The sequence below is a fragment of the Branchiostoma belcheri genome, unplaced genomic scaffold, assembly GCF_001625305.1.
Source record: "Branchiostoma belcheri isolate BF01 breed outbred unplaced genomic scaffold, Haploidv18h27 scaffold4, whole genome shotgun sequence".
NCBI lineage: Eukaryota > Metazoa > Chordata > Leptocardii > Amphioxiformes > Branchiostomatidae > Branchiostoma > Branchiostoma belcheri.
Genome location: NW_017804020.1, coordinates 7,438,906 through 7,466,401, shown reverse-complemented (window position 1 = coordinate 7,466,401; position 27,496 = coordinate 7,438,906). Strand labels below are relative to the sequence as shown.

General features: G+C 40.8%; 3 protein-coding genes and 1 long non-coding RNA gene across 4 annotated transcripts in view; 3 read left to right on the top strand and 1 right to left on the bottom strand.

Moving 5' to 3' along the window:
• Positions 1-723: 723 nt before the first annotated feature.
• LOC109477098 (tetratricopeptide repeat protein 28-like) lies at positions 724-6,723 on the bottom strand. The gene is made up of 6 exons (XM_019778145.1): positions 6,630-6,723; positions 4,646-5,534; positions 4,320-4,396; positions 4,075-4,187; positions 3,389-3,863; positions 724-2,254 (listed from the first exon to the last, which is right to left on the bottom strand). The coding sequence occupies exons 2-6, from the start codon at positions 5,348-5,350 to the stop codon at positions 724-726; spliced, it is 2,901 nt and encodes a 966-aa protein (XP_019633704.1). The 5' UTR covers positions 5,351-5,534; positions 6,630-6,723.
• Positions 6,724-10,606: 3,883 nt separating this feature from the next.
• On the top strand, positions 10,607-13,495 carry LOC109477150. Its single transcript, XR_002140652.1, has 3 exons — positions 10,607-11,086; positions 12,052-12,204; positions 13,415-13,495. It is a non-coding gene; the product is annotated as an uncharacterized LOC109477150 (long non-coding RNA).
• Positions 13,496-13,658: 163 nt separating this feature from the next.
• LOC109477121 (alpha-2,8-sialyltransferase 8F-like) lies at positions 13,659-19,370 on the top strand. The gene is made up of 7 exons (XM_019778180.1): positions 13,659-13,747; positions 14,504-14,644; positions 15,088-15,238; positions 15,433-15,545; positions 16,491-16,583; positions 17,400-17,707; positions 18,921-19,370. Exons 1-7 carry the CDS (start codon positions 13,743-13,745, stop codon positions 19,136-19,138), a joined length of 1,029 nt encoding a protein of 342 aa, XP_019633739.1. The 5' UTR covers positions 13,659-13,742; the 3' UTR covers positions 19,139-19,370.
• Positions 19,371-21,114: 1,744 nt separating this feature from the next.
• Positions 21,115-27,496, top strand: part of LOC109477106 (cytochrome P450 3A8-like) — a 36,485-nt gene continuing 30,103 nt past the window's right edge. The window contains exon 1 of the mRNA XM_019778161.1: positions 21,115-21,304. Coding sequence (XP_019633720.1) covers positions 21,228-21,304 — 77 coding nt within the window. The 5' untranslated portion in view covers positions 21,115-21,227. The remainder of the gene's footprint in view (positions 21,305-27,496) is intronic.

Below are 27,496 nucleotides of genomic sequence, written 5' to 3'. Positions count from 1 at the left end.
TCTTGTTCCTAGATCTAGAGCGGAGTGTTCCAGAAATGCATGTTGCACCCTAGCCTCCTTTTGGATCAGTTTGCATTGAAAGGCGCGTTTCCTTGGGTGGATATGACATGGGTGGATCTGGTCTCTCAGTCACTGACGAAAGCTAGTGGATACTAGCTGAAACGTCTGACGTTTTCAAAATCATATCCAGTTGCTTGAGTAACTGCTTTCTGGCGTATCGTATTACCTGGATGTTAAACCTTCATCGACGTATACTTTGTCCTTGTTTACAGAAACTATAATTGTTATCTCTGCCATTGATTTTGGTGACTCTGACGCATTTGCAAAGATAGTTGTATGACTAACAAGTAGAGCAAATACAATTTATGTATTTTACATGACTTCCCATACGGTCTGATCTGACACTGCTGAGTTTGTCAGTTTGTAACCGAAGTACATGAAAGTCGCCTGAGTATAAATGTAACTGAATTTAAGAGGGTCAAACAGCACAATTGTGTGGTCTTTAATGTTAATATATACAGCAATGATGGGCCTTACAGCATTTAAAACAAGCAAAATATGACGGCAAAGTAATGCTTAACATTAGAATAGCTGCATGTTTCCGTTTTTAAACAAACAGAAAATCATCATACTTCACAATCATTTTTAGAAAATCCTTTAACTGTTTTCAGTGTGGCTATTGAACACTTTACGGGCCATAAATGTCAGTGTCTATAAGTCTCTTCAATCATCACCTGTTTCATAACTGAGCATCTCTATTGCCTGTTCATAATAGCTGACTGCTTTTCTGTGATCACCAAGGTCACTCCAGGCAACATACAGATTGAGAAGTGATCTTGCGATGTCAGGATGAGAATCATAGATACTCCGCCTCATCTGCAGTGCCTGTTCATGATAGCTAACGGCTTTTCTGTAATCACAAAGGTTCCTGTAAGTGATACCCAAGTTGTCAAGTGACCCGGCGATATCAGGATGTGCGTTGCCCTCACCATAGATACGCCGCATCATCTCTAGTGCCTGTTCATAATAGCTAACGGCCTTTCTGTAATCACCAAGGTGATTCCATGCCTTACCTAAGTTGGAAAGTAGGGTGATATCAGGATGCGTGATGTCCTCGCCATAGATAATACGTCTCATCTCTAGTGCCTGTTCATAATAGCTGACGGCCTTTCTGTGATCACCAAGGTTACTCCAGGCGGAACCCAAGTTGCCTAGTGACGAGGCGATGTCAGGATGTGCGTTGCCCTCACCATAGATACTCCGCAACATCTCTAGCGCCTGTTCATAATAGCTGATCGCCTTTCTGTGATCACCAAGGTGATTCCAGGCATTACCCAAGTTGCCTAGTGACGAGGCGATGTAAGGATGTGCGTTGCCCTCACCATAGATAATGCGTCTCATCTGTAGTGACTGTTCATGGTAGCTGACGGCCTTTCTGTAATCACCAATGTCACTCCAGGAGTTACCCAAGTTGCCTAGTGACGAGGCGATATCAGGATGTGCGTTACCCTCACCATAGATACCCCGCATCATCTGCAGTGACTGCTCATGGTAGCTGACGGCCTTTCTGTAATCACCAAGGTTCCTCCAGGCCAGACCCAAGTTGTTAAGTGACAAGGTGATATCAGGATGTGCGATTCCCTCACCATAAATACTCCACTCCATCTGCAGTGACTGTTCATGATAGCTGACGGCTTTTCTGTAATCACAAAGGTATCTACAGGCGACACCCAAGTTGTTAAGTGACAAGGCGATCTCAGGATGTGCGTTGCCCTCACCATAAATACTCCGCCTCATTTGCAGTGACTGTTCATGATAGCTGACGGCTTTTCTGTAATTACCAAGGTCACTCCAGGTGATACCCAAGTTGTTAAGTGACCTGGCGATGTCAGGATGTGCGTTGCCCTCACCACAAATACCCCGCATCATCTGCAGTGCCTGTTCATAATAGCTGACGGCCTTTCTGTAATCGCCGAGGCCTCCCCAGGCTTTGCCCAAGTTGTGAAGTAACGAGGCGATGTCACGATGTTCAGTGTTCTTACCATGAATACTCCGGTTCATCTGTAGTGCTTGTTCATAATAGCTGACGGCCTTTCTGCAATCACCAAGGTTACTCCAGGCGTTACCCAAGTAGTTAAGTGACGAGGCGATGTCAGGATGTGCGTTGTCCTCACCATAGATACCCCGCTCCATCTGTAATGACTGCTGATGATAACTGATGGCTTTTCTGTTATCACCAAGGTGACCACACGCCCTACCCAACTTCTTACGTAGCCCAGCAATGTGAGGATGAATAGCACCTGTTCCGTGTGTTAATAGGACTGTTTGAAGTGCCTGTTCAATGCATGTCTTTGATTGGTCGTAGTTGCACAGACTTTCGTATACATCTGCTTGTATTAAAGAGTTGTCGAATAGAATCCATGGCTCTCCTACTGGTCGACCGTTGCTTAGTTGCGGAACAAAGTATTTCAAAGGTGTTGCCGTGTAGTAGTATCTCATGAGCTGTTTTACATTGGAGAAGTGAAAAATTCGCTTAGTTTTTTCCTCAATATCATCAGTAACTGACATTGACGATAAGACTGACATGTTTTCCACCTGACCACGATTGTTCATGTAGGTTCGCAACCTCAGTTCTGCTGAGATGCTGACCAGAACCATTAAGTTATGTGCGTTGTAATCACTAATGACACCCTTCTTGTACATAGCCTGTATAGTCGCCCAGATTGTGGTCGGATGTATGTCACAGAGCAGTGCCCAACAAGATACAGCAAGGCTTGAAAAGCGATAAACGTCTTTCTTTACATTAAGCATTCGGGCAGTCGGATTCTGCATTTCAAAAGTCTTGGTGTTTTCCATCAACATAGTGTTTGCTAAAAGCCTGGCAATTTCACTTCCATTTTTCTTCAGTTGCTGATTCCATGCAACGTTGTAGTTGTCGACCAAGCCTTGTTCTCCAGTAATTAATGATACATTTCCCAACACACTCGCTAGGTGGTAGCATTTCTTGAGATGTAGCTTAACGTCATCTTCAAGAAATTTTGCCATGTGGCTTGGTGTGCGAATAAGGAGGCATGTTTTACCTCTCCCTAGTGGGGTTTTACATGCATGTGGCATGGCTCCATCAAAAGAAAAACCACGTGGCGTTACAGAGTCGTAGAACCAGTCGTCAAGCTTGTTCTTTGACTCGAAGTCATTGAGAGACTTGATCGCCATGGCCGGGAGAATGGTTTCCCCTAGATTGATCACTTTGAGATGAAGGTAATGTGTGAGGTTTTGAAAGTACTTTAGAACATTTTCTGTTTCCTCCTCTATCAAAATAGCAAACTCTAGATCGGAGTATGGCGTTACTAGCCCTGTAGCCTGTGAACCCAGGCCTATCATGGCGTACTTACAGGGAGGAGGGCCCATAACCTCCATACACTCATCTACAAGGCCAGCTATGAATGTTTTTCGCTGATGGACAATTGTGTCGAACAATGCCTTGTTTGCGTCCACTCTCTTCTTTTCTACTTCCCTGATCTGTGGGTCGATGTCATCTAGGCTATAAGGATCTATCTGCTGCTCAATTCTTTTGATTTCTTCTTCCACATAGCAGCGGCATTCTGTTAACACCGATTTGTGTTTCTCTATGTCATCCGTGGGTACCGTTTGTTCGATACTCAGGACGTGCTTAACAAAAGATTGTGTGATTTCCTGTATTGTCTGCTTGATGTCCTCTTTGTCTTCTGTCTTTGCTCTCACCAGTGCTGCGTTACAGAGTGCTGCAGCCTTGGTGAAATCACCTCCGTCTTTTGATTGCTCTCCTCTCTTGAAATAGACATCGCTTAACTTGCAAATGGGCTCTGACTCTTTCCAGTGCTGACCTGCATTGGAACATATTTTAAACGATCGTTGCAAGCTACTTATGTCTGAGCCCCAAGAGTTTTTTTTCAAAAGGTCATTTGCAAGTTAGCTTACACCGTGTGTGGTACACAATTACACACTTATGTGTCTTTTTTTTTATACTGAATTCACAAACCTTGCTGTCATAAAGGCTAGGGTGTCCCCACGTGACAGCTACACGTTGCCACTCACCTTTCCCATGAATTCGAACGGCCTTGAGCGCAGCTGCAAAGTTTCGTTCTGCCGTGTCCAGATCCCCTGTTTGCAGGGCCCTGCAGCCCTCCTGTAGCTGGTCTTGGTTCGTTCTGTAGAAAAGTAGTCATATTATTGTTGATACTGGGATACTGTAGCTTTAGCCCATATAGGACGTGAGACTGTGAATAGGCTGAGCATCTATCTAACGATGCACACTAAAAAAGACAGCAAATTAAACAAACCTGTCTGTGACTTCCTGTTTCTCTTTTCTGCTGTTTCCAACTTTCTTGTTTCTGGTCCGTCCCGTTTCTTGGTGTTTCTTTGGAAAGAAGATAATGAAGATGGAAACATAGCTTAGATTTGTAAACAATACCCTACATATAACTAGTACCACGTAACGAAAAGTAGGATTTCCAATCGTTAATTAGATATACTGAACATGCATTTCGAAAAGGACATGTTCATCATTTTATCAGACGCATGAAGCTCATGTTATCTGTGCAACACACCAATAACGTCATATGTAAAAGTAAATTATATATGATTGAAAGGATGAGCATTTTCTAACCTTGCGTTCTTGTTCCTTAACTTTCTCCGCGTACTTGATGCGGTGTCTTAGCGTTTCTCTGCCGTCTGAATCTTCACAGCGGCCCAGCGCCGCTCGGTACAGACCAGCTGATTTACTGAACGCTGTCTCGTCCTTACCAACCCTTCCCTTCTCTAGGTACACATCTCCCAGGCTCTTCAACGATTCTATTTCCAAACGTTTGTTTCCTTCCACGATTGCTTTCACTAAAGTATTTGTATAACCTTCAATCAAGGGCATCGTGGCATGTCCTTTCAGCATGAGCTTCTTTTTCACTTCTTGAAGGGTTGTGGACACAGCCAATATGGCATTGCCTGGATTGATAGACCCCGCTTTTACAAAGTCTTGATCATGGACCAGTTTCGTGCATTTCTCTGCATATCTGATGCGATGTTGTACAACTTGCTTCTCCTCAATACTAGTGTAATACCGTAAGAGTTCTGTGTACATGGAGCAAGCCTTGTGGAAGTTCTCTGCTTTATACTCGTTCATCTTTGCTTTGTGCAGGTACAAATCTCCGAGACCTTTCAAAGCTTCACACTCCAAAACCTGATTTTGAGTACTTATAGCGTGAACCAACTTCCGTGCGTACCCCCACTCTACGACATCCAGATCAGAACCGCTTTTAAAGATTAAGTCTAGTTCCCGAAATTGGTCCACCACTGTAGACAGCTCGGTGTGTGACATATTTGTTCCTCCTGACAGGGTTTTCTTTGCTTATATAATCAGAATCTGTTCTTGGGTCTTCCCTGTGTACCACATACAATATAGAAGGTTTTATCCGCAAGTGTCTGCACAATTTCACATTATTTTAAAATAGTTCTTTAATATCCCGATGAACACGTATCTTTGTCGACTCTGATTCATTGACCTGAGAAAAAAAAAATTCATAGCTATGTATTAATCATGTATGGTGGACCGAGTGTCTTTAAAATCGCTTTCAAGATAAATTCTAACTGGCAGGCTGTAACATACTTGCAGTTCCCAAGAAAGCTTCTAGGAGGCCCAAACTTATACTGTTATTCCCATCTACTGTATTACAGCTGTAATCCCAGAAAACAACACGCGATTAAAGGCTATAATATTTACAGGGTCCACCTGATATTAGGTAAACAGTAATATGACACTCATGTTCGTCATGGATCCTGATACTTCAAACACAGTCTATTGTCACAACAGGAGACTAAAATGGACTTGGTTTCTGTGCCTTTACCCTGTCACTCGGAAGCCCTGAAGTCGTAGTGCGTGTGCCCTGGTGCGTGTTCACAGAGGAATATGACTTGGTCTAACTGCTAACCATGAAAACTAATAAGTTTCACTATTTAATAACGTCTTGTACCGTATTACTCCCAACTCGACAACAGTTATCATTACTTTAAGGGCCGGGTCACATATGTCGTGATTGTGACCAGACTTCATGTCTTTGTTTGATTAAGTTGATGGCAACATCAGATTGCTTTGTATGGTCCTGGCTAAAGATTTACCTGACACTGGATCAACAAAACCATGGGAAAACGTGAGACGTGACTTCTTCACTAATTAGCTAAAACATCTCGTATTTAAGAAAAGCCTAAGTCTCGGGTTAATCATCCATCTTTGAGTGATAACACTAAAGGAATTAGTTTTACATGCCTCTAGCTATGCAGTTGAATACTAGTATGTGGTTTGGCTAGCGGGCATAGGTCAGTTTCCTCGCTCGGGCTGCACTGGTCCAGACGTTGTCTCCGATTTTCGACAGCGCTGTTTGTAAATTGTATACGTACCAAAGGTTAAAGAGGGAAAATCAGTCTTTAGAATTTGACCGATATGTACAACCAATAACAAGCACTACTGTAACAGTACACATTCCCTATAGAGCCAACGCGGCACAGAACCTATGGTCTAACAACATGCCATGTGACATATTGTCTGCTCCCCTCACTGTCTTTCTCAGAATAGAAGACGAATATTTCAAAGATGTACTTACCAGACTTTCTTATGCGGGCCAGATTCGTTGATTTGGCATAATCAAGCCTATCTTTCGTAAGTAAAAGTAAGTTCCGCTTTTCTCGCCAGCAAACAGTGCCACGTATGGAAACTCACTTCTCTATCACGGGGCTTTTATTGGGGTGCGGAGGGATACCATAGAAAAAGAGAACATTATATTGACCTTCGAATTCATACACTTCAGTGGAGTTTTATGCCACAACGGACCCTTACAATTTAGGTATCTTACGTTCTACCTGTTTGATGACATTATGAACCAAATAATGGTGTCTTGTTGCTAACGGCGTGCCTGATACATTGTACCATAATACACACTGCCGCGGATTGGTATTGTTGTAAACAGCAACGTGACGTAGCGGTAAGTCCCTCTCTCTCTATATATATGACGTAATTACATTATCGTAGCCATAGTAGTATATACACCACAAGGAATGGCGTGGTGCTCTCATATCCTTCGCGTGAGCCCACTTAATGATCCCAGAGCAAATTATGAATGGTTAAATGTATTACATGTAGCTCAGTGGCAAGAAGTGGTCTTTGACCTTGCATTGAATTAACCCATAAAAAAAGCCGGGTGCAACTAGAAGTCTGTTTGTAGCATCTTGCACTTTTGGTACAAGTACACACATATTTGCTTTAAGATAAGACTGTTGTGTACTTAAAGGGGAGTTTTGTATGGATGTCTTGAATAGCACACGTTCATGCTGACGTAACATCTGAATCCCCCCGGGCCCGCTATTGACTAACGCTCAAAGTACCAACTTTCACAAGCCTATCATTACTAAACTTGCTGCAACTTGAGCAAACAGTTTTGAAGGCATGTTTGCCAGGATTTGACACCTGGGCAAGAACAAGAGTCTGTGCGTTTGTGTATGAGTTTATGCCAATAATTGTAATTAGTTGTAATACTTGGCAGTAAACATAGCATAGTATAGGCACCATTTCTTGTTAATTACCTCCATGAAAATGGAGATATTGTTTTTGTTTCTTTCAGAGGTACACGTGCTGTTAAGAGACAGAGCGGCGGGCCAAAAACTCCACGAGAACAAAGTTGGTCAGGGCAAGTATCTAGTAACAATCCGCCGTGACAAGACAAAGATGCAGACCGCCAAGAAAAGTCGGATGCACTGATCTGGGAGCATTCTTGTGAGTTCGTGTCATGGTCGCCAACAGACCAACTGGTTCTGAAACTCCGTAAGGCAAAGCGCTGCAAGGACACCACAGTCGGTGTGCTCTCCATAGATGTTGCAGCCGCAATAGAGTCAGTGGACGTTTACTGCAGAAGTGATTCTGAGATCTCATACCTCCATGAAATATGGGCTTGCTTTGTCATACATTTCAACATGTCCTCATTAGTTATGCAAATGCTCTCCACATTAACATAATAAATGCATAGTGGTGTTAACCTTTAAGTAACTTACACATGTCAAGGTATGAAAGTCCCATCATTCACCAATAAGAAGTCACAGAATTTTCACATTAATTATGCAAATTAGGTCATCATTTGCATAATTGGTATCTGTTGATGTTCCGCCTGCCACAGATTAAATAGATTACATGTATAAAAGTACTATTACATAAAACACTGTAATTATAGAATTTTCTCATTAATTATGCAAATTAAGTCCTCATTTGCATAATTTGCATCTGATTATATACAACTCTCTCTCAGATACCTACACACCAAAAATGATGAAAATACGTTGTTCCTATCTGGACTTATTGGCTTTTAAAGATTTTGCCAGAAAGTCCCCTGCAGTTCCAGAACAAGCTGCTAGGGGGACCAAATTCACACCACTTATTCCTGACAGGATAAGCTATCTGTCACCAAAAAGTCAAGACCATAACATGTTCAAGACAAAAGATACAAAAACCGGTTCTGCTGCAGTACCAAGGTCATCCACCAGGAGGCCCATATTTGACCTTGACCTTTGTCTTCCTAAGAATTATCAGCATACCAAATATCATCACAATCCATAAAGGCGTTATGAAGTTATGCTGACTACAAAGTTGCGGAAACACACAGACACACACACAGACACACAGACACACACACAGACACACACACACACACACACACACACACACACACACACACACACACACAGACACACAGACAGACCAGCCAAAAACAATACCTCCATTTTTCATGGAGGTAATAAAGGAAAACAAAAGTCATAATATCAAATCATAATCTGGCCGTCAATCTCTCTAGCCCTGGATTTATTCAATAGTCTCGACAGGCCAATTTTACTGTAATGCAGGGAAATACCGGGCACAAACACCCAAAGCAAAGAGATTAGTTTCAACGGAATCATGACAAAAATATTAGAAAATTAGTAGCCAACTTCCTTTCCTCGATATTAGGATTAGATGTAAATACATGCATAACAAGAGTTCCACGATCTTATACCTTCGCCAAATGATGTTAACCGTTCCGACTGACAAAATTATACTAGTTTGATTACGAGATAAGCCACTGATTAGGAGACAAGATCTTCATTTCAATTCCATTGGGTTTACATCAGTTGATCATAATAATTATTCAATCCAGCCAATGACAGCAGAAGGCTATTCTAGCGCTTTCTCATAAATTATACAAATGAGGTAATGATTTGAATTAATCATGTTTGTTGATTTTCACTTTCACTTAACTTCCAAACGTAGCAAGTATGAACTGCCTGGCAGTTACCTGTATGGATTTATAGCAATTTACCATTAATTATGCAAATAAGGTATTAAATAAATTATGTTCACCTTTATTGAACTTCCAATTATGGCAAGTATTAAATTCCCAGCTGTTAGAACTATAGAATTGGTGCACTTTCACAATAATTATGCATATTAGGCTTTTATTTACATAATCAATATCTGTTAATGGTCCTGTCGTTCTCAGTTGCATATGTTAGAAGTGTTTCATAGCCATAATATCGAACACAACAGATTTATAGAATTTCCTCATTCATTATGCAAATTAGATCCTGATTTGCATAATTGTTATTCAGTTGTGCTAGGCATCACTTCAGCTACCTACATACCAAAAATCACGACGATCTGTCGACCATTTTTTTTAGTTATTCTCTCTTGAAGATTTTTAAACAATCCGTCCTGCAGTTTCATTACAAGCTGCTAGGGAGCTGAAAGTCATGTGACTTTTTGTTAAGCACAAGAGCTATCTACCATCCAAAATTCATGACCCTAGCAAGTCTAGATCGTGAGATATCAAAACCGGAACAGATTTATAGAATTTTCTTATTGACTGTGCAAATTAGATCCTGATATGCATAATCGTATTTTAGTTACGTCAAACATCATTCAGCTACCTACTTACTAAAAATCACGACGATCCGTCAACCGGTTTTTTAGTTATCCTCTCTAGAACATTTGAAAACAAACTGTCCTGCAGTTCCATAACAAGCTGCTAGGGGGCCGAACGTGACGTCTTGCTGAGCACGAGAGCTACCTACTATTCAAAATGCATGACCCTAGCATGTCCAGATGGCGAGATAGCAAAACCGGAAGTTGCTCTGAAGTTCCAAGGGAGGTCAATAGGGGGCCCAAAATATCATCATTTTCCAGTTTTCGTCACACCCTACCAACACACCAAGTATGAAACCAATCCATTAAGCCGTTCTTGAGTTGTCTTGTTGACCAACAGACGGACGGACGGACAGACGGACTAACGCAACTGAAAAATGACATGTCATGGAGGTAACTATATCAACCCAAAGCGATAGTGGTCTGTAATATCAAATTTTCTTTTCATGATCGATCAATCTTGATGATGATTTTTGTTGATACTTTACAGACGAGGACAGTTCGTACATTTTCGCCAACTCACATTGTTTCCAATTCACTAAGCGTGTTAACGCCTGGCATTATACCATTGGTCTAAAAAGCTGTTGGACAGGTTGTGCGCCATGCATCAGTGCGGATCCGAAGGTTACGTATCTGGCAACAGTATAGACATTAGTACAGCAACAGTATAGACTGTAGAACAGCAACAGTATAGACTGTAGAACAGCTAGCAACAGTATAGACTGTAGAACAACAACAGTATAGACATTAGTACAGCAATAATATAGACTGTAGAACAGCAACAGTATAGACATTAGTACAGCAACAGTATAGACTGTAGAACAGCAACAGTATAGACTGTAGAACAGCAACAGTACATTAGTACGGGAACAGTATAGACTGTATGGATTATCGGCGGAAACTGTGACCAGCACGTCAGGGAACATACTTCAAGCTCGGCTTGCGCACACGAGTGGCGGAACCACGACGACGACGTTCCAGTGTACGGTCACATATTGACCGACAACATGCAAGGATCCATGTCCAGAACTACACTATTACTGCCGCACAGACACAACTTAGGAGCGGTCTCATTACCCTGGGGTTACCTATCGACCGTCTAAAAGGTGAAATTACAAGGTGAGACAATTATCCAAGCACATTCTGTAGGATAAGGGGTGTCTATATTGGCCGCCTGTATCCACTGGCCTCCTGTCACCATTGGCCGCCTCACGTGGGGAGGGCAATACAGGCCCAGCCCTTGCCCCACCGAATCTGCTTGGAGATTATGTGTGGTAGGGGTGACGAGAAGGTCGAAATACACCACATTGAATCACTTGAAATTATACGGTAGGAAAAATTCTTAATGTATATGTACATACTAGTTACTACTGAGTAGTTGTATTTCGCTGTAGCTGATTAACGCTTCCGTGTTTATACCTTCGCCAAGAAGGTTATGTTTTCAGGAGCGTTCGTGTGTGTGTGTGTGTGTTTGTGTTTGTGTTTGTGAACACGATAACTCAAGAAGGCTTTTACGGATTATCTTGATATTTGGTGGGTGGGTAGGTCTTAATGAGACCTCAAAATGATTAGATTTTGGGCCACCTGGCAGCTTGCTATGGTACTGCAGCAGAACTTCCGGTTTTGATATCTCGTGATCTAGACATGCATGCGAGATTTGCATGGTAGATAGCTCTTGTGCTGGGGATGAAATGACATGAGTATGACATGAGCCCCCTAGCTGCTTGCTCTGGAACATCAGGGGCGTTTGTTGAAAAATGTTTAAGGGAGGATAACTAAAAAATGGATCTACAAGTTATTATTTTATTTTATTTCATTTGACTAAGTTTTCATAACTACATATTGTTGAAATACTACGTTTAGTATTGGTGTGATTTTACATTTGTTGCAAACTGCTACAAAAGTTAGTGATTTTAGAACTGTAACACGTTACTTATTTTGATAATTTCAGTCCATTTTTTTATTCCAATAACAGATTGTAAATGAGCGTGCAATTCAGCCGCCAGGCTGCAATATGCTTTTGTGCAATAAACCAATTTGAAAATTTGATTTGACATTATTTTATATTTTTCTTTGCCTCGCAGCATCGTACTTCGTGGTTAAATGGCGAAAAGGCGACGGTGTGCCGTGCTCTTGGTGTCGGCTGGCCTGCTAATTTTGGTAGGCAAGCTGTATACATCCGGACCTGTTCCTGAGCTGGCACTGAAAACAGCGGGAACCATCGTCTGGGCTGACAGGTAGGCATCGCAACTCACACGTAAAATAAGGAAGTTCCATAGCCTCTTCAAGACCGAAGGCTCACTGCGCCTAACGGTGCACACATGTACACCAATCCTTCGGTAGTGCCCAAAAAAAGTGACGAAGGGGTTCCGATGGTTCATGTTTGAGTTTACATTTCTCATAATCTGCTTCAAAATGGTATTAACTACTAACATGGCTGGAAAGTGTAAGACGTGGCGTGTTTTTGGGTGAAAATTGATTTCGGGCACGAGAGAAGATATATGCCTTGTATGCGTTCTGGGGGTGCTGTCGCTATGCCTCCCGCAACGGGCTATTGTGATAATCTTAGTGTTAGGATTTTCTTTATACTTTTCTTAATAATACATAAGGGTTTTCTCTTTCCGACCATATGAAAGTGAAAGAAATTGAAATTCTATTGTTCTCGTAGCTAGCTAGAGGGATATCCTTCATTTGCAAACACAGTGTTTTGGTTTAAGAGGTATTTCCTGAAAGAGACAGTCGCTAGAGCTGAGGGTATGCAGAGTCGAATTGAGACCCAAAATAAACTTGGCACGGCATCGGAAGGCCAAGCCTAACCCTCTCCGGTCACCGTCGCTTACCTCCCCAACCAAAATCAGGTACCTATATGTACCCATTTTACACCTGAGAGGGGTGAGAGAGGAAGTCGAATAAAGTGCGGTTCCCAAGGACACAAAGTCTAGTCAAGAATGCAAGGAATCGAACCCGCGACCTCTCGATTCCGGGTCAGCTAGCCGAAACACACGGCCATTCGATACAATATGTATAAGCTTTCATGTAAATAAAAGAAAATTAAAGTAGTATAGAATCTGAATAATCGTGTCTTGAATTCCCATTTGAACAGCCTGTAGTAACTTTGCTCTGTGTCTGTAATATTTAAAGAGTTGTCAAATTAATTAACGTCAAAATAAATTAATTGTGTGTACCTTCGCAGAAGGAAGACATATTGCTTTTGCTTTGTTTCTCCTTCCACTTCCACAAACAAATAACACTGACTAGCTAGGACCAGACGGCTGTCACTATGGTAACATAGCAACATAGCAACATCCTGTGGTGTTATCACATTATGAATGTGGTTGAGTAAAAGTAAACAGAGTAGGTTGTTAGGCTAGGCCATAATGTAAAGGTAAGCATTATGCATTTGCTTTGCAAATATTACCTTTCTAATTTTCTTTTTATTTCTCACAGAAATCTCCCAAAAGAAGAAAATAATGAAGAACGCAAGCACGATGGCGTTACCAATACATCAGTAGAACAGCAGAATGATGGACAGAAACGGTACGAGTGTACCTGTATATACACTGTACTAGTATGCAACAAAGACACAAACATATTCAGTTCCTTATAGACTTAAACAAAAGTCGAGCGACGACTGAAATGACGGCAAAATGTTCTTTTCTTCCCCAGAAATATCTCCAAGGAAGTCAAAGATGAATTCAGTAGGGAACACGGCATCGTCGCCAACACTTCGGCAGAGCTAAAACTGAATGCAACAGGGGAAAAGTTGACAGATGAAATGAGGTACTCGTACATATGCAACACATATTCTATGGGCCAGGTCCTCCAGAAATTACAATTTGTTACCAAACTGAGGGACAAGGAAGAATTAGTTTTTTTTAAAAGGCTAGGTCCTCTAGTTAATCATTATGCATGATAACCGTTGTAGATTGGCAGCTTTGACTTTGTTATCTGACCTTGAACTTTGACCCCATATGAAAATCCATGAACATATTGTGACTCATATACTGTATAGATAGTAGTTTGTAGTAAGAAATGTAATAATATAGTTTAGTTTTGTAGTATTGTTGTATTACTGCCACACATTGTACCATGTACGATTGTCGAGCAATAAAGTTCATTCATTCATTCATATGAACCACGTCCTTTTGCACCTTTGATGCAAAGGGGTGTGGCAAATTATCAAATATAAATATTTTTCGTTGTAACTTAATGGACTGTTGCAACAAGACCCAAGGATTACAAAAATGTTAATTTTGTTTCGCTATGTCATTTCTACGGGAAGTTATGAGCTTTTAAAATTCCATTTTGTTGGTAAAAATTGCTGAAAAAATAGAACGTTTACTTTGCAAAACCTGTCATGTATCCAGATTACAGAGCTGCAAATAGACACAAGAAAAAAAAAACATCGCCGGCTAAATATCTTCGAATACGAATTGAAAAAAAAAAGCTTTAAAAAGCATACATTTTGAAACCTCCAGACACCCGCGAAACGCTCATGGGTTTTAAACCATTTTTTTCTCATCCGTTTAATTTCAGGAAGAAACATCGTTATTATATGTGGGCAATTAATGAATCAGTTGCTCAGGAAAAGTTTCTGGCCGACCAGAAAGTCGTGCAGACCATACCTACGGAAGCACCTGGATGGGTCTATGAGAGAACCGCCGCCGACTTGTTTCGGTAAGAGTTTGTTATGCCTTTAGGCGTAACACACCAGTTTTGTACATGTACGTATAAGCTGCGTAAGACCGGACTGTAAGGTTTGAACCACTCACACCGGGAAGGTGTGAGTGGTCTTACGCAGCTTGTACGTACATGTACAATACTTATTTTCACCTGAGTTAAGTGAGAAGAGTCGCATAAAGTGACTTTCCCAATTGCAAGGGCACGTGTACAAGATCATCAGTGGCATAGCAAGATTCGAACTCGGGACCTATTGGTTCTGAGCCCAGCACTCTGCCGTTACGCTTCCTTCAATTTTAATTGAAGTCTTGTATTGTCCCCTGTGTTGGTGGCGGCATTAATATAAATTGAAAAAAACTTGTGTGCCGTCACCACGTCTTGTGATTAGATGTTGGAATATGAAAAATTAATAGAATTTATGGTTTCCTTCAATTTTACAGGAAGAGATCAGTATCCAGTCACTTTGGCAACGGTAACTTCTTGGTCACGCAGGAGAACACACATGTTAATTCTGTCCTCACGACGTACATATATTTGAGGAAACAGCAAAAGATCAAAATAACAGCAAAACAACTTGAAAGATTTCCAAAGGTGGGTTTGAAGCGATTAGCCCGGGTGCCATCCTCGCGAAGAATACCACGGTAGCCAGCGACGTTAGGGAGCGGGCGAAAACTACGGAGGATGGCACCTAGGCTATGAAGCGATTACATTGTCTGTAAATGCACGCTGCTTTTGAAGGTTCGATCAAAGTCATGGGCAAGATCCGCTATTTCAATTCCACCCAGGAGCGCCCGTTCACGGCCAAGCAGTTCAAGACATGCAGTGTGGTGGGAAACGGCGGCATACTGAACGGAAGCAGCTGTGGAGAAGAGATAGACGCGTCTGAGTTTGTGTTTAGGTAAGGAGAAGAGATAGACGCGTCTGAGTTTGTGTTTAGGTAAGAAGAAGAGATAGACGCGTCTGAGTTTGTGTTTAGGTAAGAAGAAGAGATAGACGCGTTAGAGTTTGTGTTTAGGTAAGAAGAAGAGATAGACGCGTCTGAGCTTGTGTTTAGGTGAGGAGAAGAGATAGACGCGTCTGAGTTTGTGTTTAGGTAAGGAGAAGAGATAGACGCGTCTGAGTTTGTGTTTAGGTGAGAAGAAGAGATAGACGCCTCTGAGTTCGTGTTTAGGTGAGGAGAAGAGGTAGACGCCTCTGAGTTCGTGTTTAGGTGAGGAGAAGAGGTAGACGCCTCTGATTTTATGTTTAGGTGATGAGAAGAGATAGACGCCTGTGAGTTAGTGTTTAGGTGAGGAGAAGAGATAGACGCCTCTGAGTTTGTGTTTAGGTGAGAAGAAGAGATAGACGCCTCTGAGTTTGTGTTTAGGTGAGGAGAAGAGATAGACGCCTCTGAGTGTGTGTTTAGGTGAGAAGAAGAGATAGACGCCTCTGAGTTTGTGTTTAGGTGAGAAGAAGAGATAGACGCCGCTGAGTTTGTGTTTAGGTGAGGAGAAGAGATAGACGCGTCTGAGTTTGTGTTTAGGTGAGAAGAAGAGATAGACACCTCTGAGTTAGTGTTAAGGTGAGGAGAAGAGATAGACGCCTCTCAGTTTGTGTTTAGGTGAGTAGAAGAAATAGACGCTTCTGAGTTCGTGTTTAGGCGAGGAGAAGAGATAGACGCCTCTGAGTTAGTGTTCAGGTGAGGAACATTCACATATACCTAGACCTTCTCAATCCAAACAAGAATTCGAAGACACCATGTGTCCATGAAGTATTTAGAGACATTTAGAGATCTCAACATCTTTTTAGAGATTTCGGAGGTAGCTGGAAGAGAACATACCCGCTCATTTTTGTATTTCTGTAGGTGTAACACGGCTCCAATGGACGAGAAATATCGGAAGGATATTGGAAACAAAACCAATCTTATCACCATGAATCCCACCCAGGTTCTCTATAGGTAAGCTTTATGGAGAGTTGATCCACAATTAACCACAATATCTAACTGTCACTTTCTTATAGAAATATTAAAAACAGCTATGATCATATTCAATTTCAAACGGTAACGTTACATTATATATACAGTATACATTGTATATGCTACATATATTTGAATTCAACACGAAGATGATTCTTTACACCATCTCAAATGTACTTGCTTGATTGTTCATATCTCAGTTAGCAATTAGAAAGTCCAACATTTGCTCAAGAGCAAATATAGCATATTTCACCCATTCTTCTTCCCCATTCCAAATGTTCCCATTCACCGAACCCATACCACCCCGTATTGGCTTGGAGATCACCTTCAGTATAACCCTGCAGCTGTATCTGTTTGATTATTTTGTTTGATCACATTATCCCAGCAGCCAATCAGCAAGGAAAAGCTACTGCCACCTGATGAGAAAGTAGTGTGCCAAATATGGTCATTCATGCCACCTGTGCCACCCGCCAACTGTGCTAATGCATACCATATATGATAAAAACAAATAAAACCCTTTTAAAAGCCTATATCCAAAAAATAAAGAAACAAACGTCTGAGGGTATTTGACCACTTTACCTCCATACCAAATTTCTTTGCCCACTTAGCCCAAAAATGAATCCATTTGACGAAATGGCAGAAGGAGAAACATGATGGAAAACAATACATTTCACCCATACTATAGTATGGGTGAAATTATAATGTTAATTGTTAGTGTATGGTCGTATGCTTTGCGTGTGTGGGGGGGTGACGTCGATATCAACCGGTTTAGTTTTATATTTCTTTGATTCTACCTAGGTACAATTCGTTCGGACAGCCTCCATTAAAAAAAATAATAAACATTACTTTGCCGAGAACGTCGGAGGCTTTTAAGGAAGGAAAAGCAGAGTTTCTTAAGGACCTCTCAGCATACGGGGACAGCTACCTCTTCATTGAAGCCTTCTTGTATGAGCTGGCCCTAAATCGGTCATTCTTAGCACATGAAGTTCTTCAGGAAAGTGACAGTCACGTTAAGAACAAGGTCATCTTTCCTCACCCTAACTTCGTCAGATCGGTGCAGTCATACTGGAAACAACAAGGAGTGAAGGGTCCCATGGTGTCTACAGGTACGTGGCTAAGTACCTGCCTTTTAACGTTAGGCCATGTTGATTTGATTATATGGATGACATCCTCTGGGAACCCCAAAACTGACGCGAGCGTGCGAATAAAAAAAAGTTTGGCAAAAAAGTTTCCTTCACTATGAAATCTACGTGGTCATAAAGGCTGAACAAATGACTAAACACAAATGGTAAGGCATGGCAAATAATAATAGACTCTTCATTTCCATTTCCTCACATTTTCTTCTTTTCCTGAATTGATTTCGGCATTCTATGACATTCGTTTTACAATACTTTCTTTGGAACATACGACATATACGACATTTTGTACGATTTACAGTATGGTCAAAAACATTTTTTGGAAACAGAGGAAAATTGATGCGCGCGTGGATGTCATCCATATAATCAAATCAACATGGCCTTTAATATGTATATGCAATGGGCATTTAACTTTAATGTTACACATGCATTTCTAGTTGTGTAACAAACCACACACGAACATTATTAAAAAACATTCAATGCAATTCAGTGCGGAGAAACAAAAAAAAACAACATTTCTTCAGCCGTATGTTTTGAGTTAGTTTGCCGTCCTAAAATCGCATTGGATGCCTTTAAAAGTGTAACCACATTGGTGGTGGTATATATAAAACTTGCAAGACATTTTATGGTAAACTTGCAAGACATTTTTATGTTTACCGAAGGAAAACATATTGTTTTTGCTCAGTTTCCTCTTCTTCTCTAAACAGTGACCTCTGACCTAGTCAATGACCTGATTTGTTGACGTCAGTCACCATGGCAACTAGTGTTGGGTTACATAATGTTGCAATTTTATAGCAGGAGGGATTTAGACTCCTGTCACCATATATGTAAATGTGTTTTTTTTTATTCCGAAACATGTAATCACAAGACGTGGTGACGACACACTCAAGTTTTTTCAACTTATATTATTGCCGACACCAACACAGGGACAGTACAATACTCATTTACACCTGATCGAAGTGAGGAAATTCCTTTCCCAAGGGCACAAGATCGGAGGCATGTCAGGACTCGAACCCGGGGCCTCAGGTTACGAGTCGAGAACGCTGCCGCTGCGCCACACGACCCCACTGTAAGTGTGTTTGAGTAAGAATTAACAGAGCAGACCATATGCGAAGGTAAACATTATGCGTTTGCTTTGCAGATGTTACTTTTCTTGTCTACATTTCTTTCTCTCATTATTCAGGACTGCTCCTGGTCACTATCTCCACACAGATGTGCGAGGAGGTGCACGTGTACGGCTTCTGGCCCTTCCACTCCGACAGGAACGACAGACGTCTGACCGAGCACTACTACGACAACATCCTCCCCTCCCACGCTCACAAGATAACTGATGAGTTCAAACAACTGCAGCGTCTTCACAACACAGGTGTCATCCGTCTGACGACCAATGCGTGTCAATGAGGAGATAATATTATGATCATAGCTTGCGTTTTACGATCCCGGAAAACAACAGAAATGCGGTTTACTGAATCGTATCTCAATTCGTCAAAATGGCTGATGGCAAAGTGCCGCATTTTTCTAGCCACCTGACGAACATTTGACTCTGAAGAAAGGTCGGAGGTGACGGGAAAATAGGTCAATGTTGACTGGAAGTCTGTACCACCCCCTACATAGTTTAGAGTGGAAAATTAAAGTGATCCATGAATCTCATGATTTGAACTTACCAACGTGAGGCAAGGTTCTATTCTATTCTATTCTATTCTATTCTATTCTATTCTATTCTATTCTATTCTATTCTATTCTATTCTATTCTATTCTATTCTACATGTATTCTATTCTACATGTATTCTATTCTACATGTATTCTATTCTATTCTATTCTATTCTATTCTATTCTATTCTACGAGCATTGGAAACGCCATCCTTTTCCCTTGCTTTCCCCGTAAAATCAAACGCGTATTTCTTTTTTTTTCCAAATAATCTTTATTGAATTTTCAAAAGGAAAGAAAGAATAAAAGCAAATGACATGTTCACATACAAGAAAAATAAATACCCAGAGACATTTTGCAAACAATACATCAGTCTAACAATTTACTATACAGTGGACCCCATTTCAACATATGTTTATCCATTTTCCCACAGTTTTGTGCTATCACATATTCTAATTTGTGATAGTATTTAACATAATCTATAAAGCCCTTAATCGTGACAAAATTAAATTGTCTGTTTTTATATATATAGAGAGCTTTAATATCAATAACAATATGTTAAGGATGTGTATTTCTTCGCACGGCCGTAAACTTTACCTTAATCTTTACTACTCTTCTTCACCAAGGTCAAGGATGAACCAAAACTTTATTCCTCTGTTGCTTTCATTATGATTGAAATTATCATTATCGAGTTGAAAATTGGAGATGTTCTAATTTGGACGTACTTACGTCTTTAGATGGTGCCAGTGTAATGAGCAACAGTCCATGATTTATTCTCAAGATGTTATTTTTGCACTACTTTAATATCTGCTTGTTAATTTTTCTTATAATTGTTCTTGTTATTATTATCATTATTATTATGTTGGTATTGATTATTATTTCTTGTCATGTCCTTTCTGTTATTCCATCTTGGTCAGGAGGCAAAATTCCTGGTTTCCTTCGGCTTTTACAGGTGTATAGGTAATTAAGCTGAAATAAATAAATAAATGAATAAATAAATAAAACAAGAGTTCCACGACATCATACCTGCACCAATTTCCCATTAATTACGCGAATAGGTTATCCTTCTTGTTATCAAATCATAAACGTTTCATAGCGCTATTATTAAACACAATAGATGTAGAGTATGTTTAAAAGCTTGAAACGCTCAAATGTACGCATCAGTAAGAATTGTCGGAGGTAACGTTACTTTTCGGTCGCGTGAAAACTCCCCCATATGAGGCCACATTGGCCTTCTTCTAAAAGATTTCGGCATTTTAGTACTATCATATTTTGGGATCCAGGGGAAGCGGTATACGCTGGAACCCCCTGGCAGCCTTTTGTGAACTGCAGTGGGTCTTTTGGTTGGAGATTTTCGAAGACGGTAAATTTAGAAAGATCGTCTTAATTGTAAACGTAGATGTTTTCATCTCTAATTCGCCCATCATATCATCAATACATGACCATGTAGTAACTCAAATACTGTTTAGATAGTAGTTTGTAGTAAGTAAAGTTTTGTAGTTGTATTACTGCCATACATTGTACCTCGTACGATTGTTGAGCAATAAAGTTCATTCATTCATTCATTCATATATCTATAGCCAATGGTGTTATTATAATTGACAAACGTAACGTTACATTTTGCATGAGGCAAGAAGGCTAAATTTTTAACCTCCTTGCATGAGGTCAACGACCGCCAGAGCGTCTAAGCTGCCGTCACGGCACAGCAATAGGCATTACGTCACTTCCGGGTGCAGCAGACTTTATATTCAGCTGACTCGGGTTCCCGAAGTTTACTGAGAACCATCGTGACGGAGCTTACCAACTTTAATACCGTACCTGACCGGGCAGCTGACCGCCAACATGGAGCTGGACTTCCCGCCTGTACCCGTCCCGCTGTCGTGGATTCTCCTGGCCGTATTACCTGTCCTGTTCTACCTGTGAGTACAATATAAATCGTGGTGAAGTCGGCCAGTCTGACCAGCTGGTCTGTCGTTTTCCTGTGCCTATTATTACCTTCGCCAAGAATTGGAGAAGGTTATGTTTTCGTGGCCGTGTGTGTGTCTGTCTGTCTGTGTGTGTGTGTGTCAACAGCATATCTCGAGAAAGCTTAGATGGATTATCTTGATATTTGGTAGGTGGTAGGTCTTGATGAGAGCTCGAACTGATTAGATTTTGGGCCCCCTAGCGGCTTGTTATGGTACTGCAGCTAAACTTCCGGTTTTGATATCTCGTGATCTGGACGTGCTAGGGTCACGAAATTTGGATGGTAGGTAGGTCTTGTGCTGGGGAATAAGTGACATAGGTTTGGGCCCCCTATCGGCTTGCTCAGGAACTGCAGGGCCATTTCTTTGAAAATATTCATAAGAGGATAATTCAAGAACCGGTGGACGGATCATCATGATTTTTGTTATGTAAGTAGCTTAAGTGATGCTTGACATAATTATGCGACAATTATGCAAATCTGGACGTAATTTGCATAATTAATGAGGAAATTCGGTAAATCAGCTGCATTACATTATAGGACTATTCAAGCTTGAGACATATGTAATTGACAACGAGAAAAACACAGGCAGATATTAATTATGTAAATCAACGCTTAATTTGCATAATTAATGAGAAAATGTTATAATTCCATAATGGTAACTGCCTGGAATTTCATACTTAGGGTATTTGCAAGTTAAGTGAATGTGAACATCATTAAACATTATTTATTCAAATAAGGACCTCATTTGCATAATTTATGAGGTAATGATAGAATGGCTTTCTTTTTTAAGATAAGGCTGTCTTTTATGGATAATATGATCAACTCATATAATTCATGCAAATGAGGATCCTATTTGCAAAATCAGGAGGAATAATCTTTACTTTGTCATAAAGATTAACATCATTTGGCGAAGGTATGAGATCGTGGGACTCTAGTTAGTTATTTTATACTCTGTGTCAATGTTCTTTTATGTTTGTAATTTGGTAGCCTGTGGGCATGAACTTCTCAATTATGTCTTCCAGGAACATTGTGTTTGGTTCCCTATTGGCTATACCAAGGACATTATACACAGTGTGTATAATGTCCTTGGCTATACCATGGAGTTTAGTTTATATATATATAGTAGCATTTATACGGGTGGCATGTACAGTGTCTATATGCTGGTCCTGTATACAGTATACAGTGCAATATTGCGGAATACAATGCAATATTACGGTATACAGTACAATGGTATAAGTATACAGTGCAATTTTACGTAATACAGTACAATCTTATTAGTATACAGTGCAATTTTACTAGTAAAATTGCATATAGTATACTAGTAAAATTGCACTCTACACTAATACCATTGCACTGTATTCCGTAAAATTGCACTGTATTCCGTAAAATTGCACTGTATACTCTGGCACCCCTGGTATATGTACAGGTTGGGGAAATAGTTCTCACGTGAACGCGTCATACGTCAGAGAAACGCACAAACCAACGCACCGAATGCGGAAGTAATTTTGCCACAACAGGAAGAAATCGAGGGTCAATGACCTTATTATGAGATCAAATAAATGAAATAAAATGCGTAGAAAATCCCAGTAGAACAGCGTTGAAAAATGTGTATTTGCGCCTTCGTCCGCACATTACGATCGTCATGACCTCATGGCCAGATAGTTAGTTCTGCTAATATTGATTTGCATATACCTTAACCAATAACATAGCGTGAATAAAAAAAGTGAAAATAATTTCTTTAAGAGCTGGTCATTTAAAATGTTGCAAATCATACATGTGTGTCTTCATGTAGTATGAAAGCCTTATAAAGTCTGTGTTTTGCTCGGACAGAGCGTGTTTGTGGCATTACAACGTAACTAATTAACAAGCTACTCAGCAAACAGTTGACTCATTTTACCTATGTCTGTGCCTATATTTGGGCACAACACACATCTACAAACAGCGCCGGCCATTGTCTCATGACCAGGGTGAAATAGAGTTTACTCGGGCACAAAGTACTTATGAGGTCGTGTGGGGTCGTGTGGCGTAGCGGCAGAGTGCGCGACTCGGAACCTAGAGGTCCCGGGTTCGAGTTCTGACATGCCACCGATCTTGTGCCCTTTATAGGAAAGGAACTTTACACGACTTTCCTCACTTCGCTCAGGTGTAAATGAGTATTGTCCTGTCATGTATTTGTCCCCTGTGTTGGTGGTGGCATTANCGACTTAAGAGCGAATGTCTGTAAGGATCAAACAATGGTGGCAGGGGTCAAAAAATCGATTTGGCTCAAACTTTGCACAGTGATAGTACTTGGCCCACAACCCCTCAAAATAGCTTTCTTTCCGGTCAACACCGATCGTTGCCATGGTAACGGGCCAAACAAGTTTCAGGGCCATTTTCCCTGATTTAGACATGTGAAAAACATGAAATTTGGCATAGTTTAAGGCATAATTACGAGCAAGTGCTTTAATATTATGGAAAAAAAAAGGATGGGCATAAAAGACCAACTAATCCGCTATTCTAGAATAGCTTTGAAATTTTCAAGAAGTTCGTTTAAAGGACCTGGGCAACCCTAACACAATACAGTGTTTGAGGCTTATAAAAAAAGCGTTATTTCTACCCAACTTCGAAGTGCTGTAAGTCCAAAGATGGTGATTTTTTTTGCTTCAAATTTGAATCATAGATACATAAATATATGTGCTATAAAATGCATGGTTGCAAACTTTGGGCACTTCTTTGGTTGTCACGTGGTTGTCCTTAGAAGTAGGTCAAATTTTGAATTTGAGGGAAAATATGATTTTCAGCCATGTTCAGGATACTATATCTATAAAAGAAAGAAAGCAATCTGATAAAGTCTTTTGCCCAAAGTAACACTATGTCTTGTCTATCAAATGAATACTTGGGGAAGTCAGGGTCTTGTGTCGTTGGTGTGCACTTGTCCCTCAAAGTAGGCCATGTTTTGGACATTTACAGAAATTGACACATACGGCAATGTTTGAAGCTCTAGAAATAACAAAGTAGGATGTCATTTGAATTCAATCTTTGCAGGGACGTACATATTTGTATTGTGTATCAAATGAATACTTGTGGAGGTTGGGGCCTTGTGTCGTTGTTGTGTACTTGTCCCTAAAAGTAGGCCATATTTTGGACATGTACAGAAATTAGCATATACGGCTATGTTTGAAGGTCTAGAAATGACGAAGTAGGATGCCATTTTAATTCAATCTTTCAAGAGGAGTACATATATGTATTGTGTATCAAATAAGGGCTTGTGGAGGTTGGGGTCTTGTGTCACTGTTGTATACTTGTCCCTAAAAGTAGGCCATTTTTAAAGAGCAAATGTCTGTAATTATTAAACAATAGTGAGCGGGGTCAAAAATCGATTTTGCTCATATTTTGCACAGTGATAGTACGTCGCCCACAACCCCTTGAAATAGCTTTCTTTCCGCTCAAAACCCATTGTTGCCATGGCAACAGCCCATTCAAGTTTTGGGGCCATTTTGACAGATTTTTGCGTCTCTGCAAGACGGAAATTGGCAAAGTTTAGGACGCGGCCACCGCCAACTGCTTTAACGTAACAACAAATACTTCAGGATATAATTAGACCAATGCCTTAACTTGTACGAAATAAGTGTGAAGTTGATGTACAGGCAGATTTCAGTCTTTGGGCAACCTCGAAGTAGGTCATTTTCTGCACTTGTCCCCAAATTTGGATTTTGGGCTGTTTTTGAGCTGATGAAAATACCAAAGTGAAGTTATTTTCAGACTCATCCTTCTACCATGTGTTTATTATAGTATTGGCTATCACATGGGTGATTTTGAGGGCTTCCTTTTTTGTTCATGTCGTATATGCCTATTTCTGTAAATGTTTAAAATATGGCCTACTTTTAGTGACAAGTATACAACAACGGCACAAGACCCCAACCTCCACAAGCCCTTATTTGATACACAATACATATATGTACTCCTCTTAAAAGATTAAATTAAAATGACATCCTACTTCGTCATTTCTAGACCTTCAAACTTAGCCGTTTTTGCTAATTTCTGTATGTATGTCCAAAATATGGCCTACTTTTAGGGACAAGTGCACACCAACGACACAAGACCCCAACTTCCCCAAGTATTCATTTGATACACAATACATATATGTACTTTTGACAAAATATTTATACAAATACACACAACAAAGTTCAGCTATGCTGGGGAGCTTTCGAGACGTTACACTGTCTCTTCTTCAACCCGATTGAGATCTCGTCTTGGAGTTCTCTTGTCACGTGACTTGATGGGATAATCACGTGACAAGAGACAGTCATATACAGGTTTTAGGTAGTGACGCCCCCTGTCCTTGTTTAAGGTACTGCATTGTCGGCGGATCTGGATTGCCTCCCGGACCCCCCTTGCAAACCAATCGGAATCTTGATCCAGCACTTTGACCCTGCCCCAGTCTACCCTGAAGGTCTATGTTGTGTTTCTTCCTGGCGACGTGCTCCACAACAGGTGACGACACACAGCTCGGTCTCTTGTGTTCCTGTAGACGGGCGCGTAGTGGTCTCTCAGACTCCCCTACGTATGTTGCAGGACAGTCCGCACATGGGATGTGGTAAACCGTTCCACTCCGATCCAGCGTCTTGATCTTGTCTTTAGGTGCTACCAGGTTCCGTCTGATGGTGTTGACCGGTCTGAACTGACACTGTATCCCTTTGCTTCTGTACAGTCGCATGAGTGTTTCAGAGATACCCTTGATGTAAGGAATGCTGACTGTCCCTCTGCGCACCACTCTTGTCTGGTCAGGTGGAGTTCTGTTAGGTCTCTTACAACGTTTTGTCTTACAGGCCTGAAACATCCATTCTGGGTATCCACATACCGAGAGTGCATTTTGTATGTGTTCGATTTCCAGGGTTTTGTCACTCTCTTCGGTGACAATCACATTGGCTCGGTCAGTGAGGGTTCGCACTACACCTATCTTGTGCTGAAGAGGATGGTGGCTTGAGAAGTTCAGATACAAATCTGTATGGGTTGGTTTCCGGTAGATAGTGGCATAGAGTGAGCCATCCGGCCTTCGGTGGATCAAAGTGTCCAACATCGGTAACTTCCCTTCTTTCTCCCTCTCGACCGTGAACTTGATGGCACTATTAACCTGGTTAATGTGAGCGGTGAATTCCTCTATCCTGTCCTTCTTCTGGATCACAAACGTGTCATCAACGTAGCGGCCCCAGAATTTGGGAGGGTTGGTTGCAGTGGAAATGGCCACTTCCTCAAAGTGCTCCATGAAGAGGTTTGCCACGATGGGGGAGACGGGTGACCCCATCGCGGCGCCTTCCACTTGTTTGTAGGACATATATGTACTTCCCTGCAAAGATTGAAGTCAAACGACATCCTATTTTGTTATTTCTGGAGCTTCAAACATAGCCGTATATGTCAATTTCTGTATAAATATATGTACTTCCCCGCAAAGATTGGATTCAAATAGCATCTAACTTTGTTCTTTCTAGAGTTTCAAACATAGCCGTATATGTCTGTACATGTCCAAAATATGGCCTACTTTTAGGGACAAGTGCACACCAACGACACAAGACCCTAACTTCCCCAAGTATTCATTTGATTATGATATACTATAAATATATGTACTTCCCCGCAAAGATTGGATTCAAATAGCATCTAACTTTGTTCTTTCTAGAGTTTCAAACATAGCCGTATATGTCTGTACATGTCCAAAATATGGCCTACTTTTAGGGACAAGTGCACACCAACGACACAAGACCCTAACTTCCCCAAGTATTCATTTGATTATGATATACTATAAATATATGTACTTCCCCGCAAAGATTGGATTCAAATAGCATCTAACTTTGTTCTTTCTAGAGTTTCAAACATAGCCGTATATGTCTGTACATGTCCAAAATATGGCCTACTTTTAGGGACAAGTGCACACCAACGACACAAGACCCTAACTTCCCCAAGTATTCATTTGATTATGATATACTATAAATATATGTACTTCCCCGCAAAGATTGGATTCAAATAGCATCTAACTTTGTTCTTTCTAGAGTTTCAAACATAGCCGTATATGTCAATTTCTGTACATGTCCAAAATATGGTCCTATTTTTAAGGGACTAAAGTGCACACCTAACGACACAAGACCCTAACTTCCCCAAGTCTTCATTT